Genomic DNA, 544 nt, shown 5'->3' with positions numbered 1-544 from the left:
GTCCCTCCCCCCTCCCAGGTGGAGCTGGCCCTGTGGGACACGGCGGGACAGGAGGACTACGACAGGCTGCGGCCCCTCTCGTACCCGGACACGGACGTTATCCTCATGTGCTTTTCTATCGACAGCCCAGATAGCCTTGGTAAGGACCAGGTAGCGAGGGGGGACCTGGGGCTCCCTGGGGGACCCTGGACTGGGTGCTGCTGCTAAACCCTCCGGGGTCTGGGAAGCCCCCGTGCCACCCCTCTGGGGGATGCCACTCCCTCCCCTCCATCTCCTGGCTTTGCCTGCGCTCCAGGAAGATGCTGGGAACTTGCTGGCTTGGTGGAGGTGGTGGGAGAGGAGGATGCTGTGGGACGAGCTTCCCGTGGGAAAAGCCCGGCGCCGGTTCCCGCAGCTGCAAGGCCCCGTGGCTCAGGGGGGTCCACATGTGCTCGTTGCAGAGAACATCCCTGAGAAGTGGACGCCGGAGGTGAAGCATTTCTGCCCCAACGTGCCCATCATCCTGGTGGGGAACAAGAAGGACCTGCGGAACGACGAGCACACG

General features: G+C 64.9%; 1 protein-coding gene across 1 annotated transcript in view; it reads left to right on the top strand.

Moving 5' to 3' along the window:
• LOC104080172 (rho-related GTP-binding protein RhoC-like) overlaps nt 1-544 on the top strand; it is a gene marked incomplete at its 3' end in the record, with an annotated part of 1378 nt that overhangs the window by 458 nt on the left and 376 nt on the right. The window contains 2 exon segments of the mRNA XM_009582471.1: nt 19-139; nt 441-544. The exon segment at nt 441-544 is cut by the window's right edge and continues 1 nt beyond it. Of these exon segments, the coding sequence (XP_009580766.1) occupies nt 19-139; nt 441-544 (225 nt within the window).

The sequence above is a fragment of the Fulmarus glacialis genome, unplaced genomic scaffold (assembly GCF_000690835.1).
Source record: "Fulmarus glacialis isolate BGI_N327 unplaced genomic scaffold, ASM69083v1 scaffold22287, whole genome shotgun sequence".
Taxonomy (NCBI): domain Eukaryota; kingdom Metazoa; phylum Chordata; class Aves; order Procellariiformes; family Procellariidae; genus Fulmarus; species Fulmarus glacialis.
The sequence above is the reverse complement of the archived record's forward strand: the minus strand, read 5'-3'. Positions and strand labels throughout refer to the sequence as shown.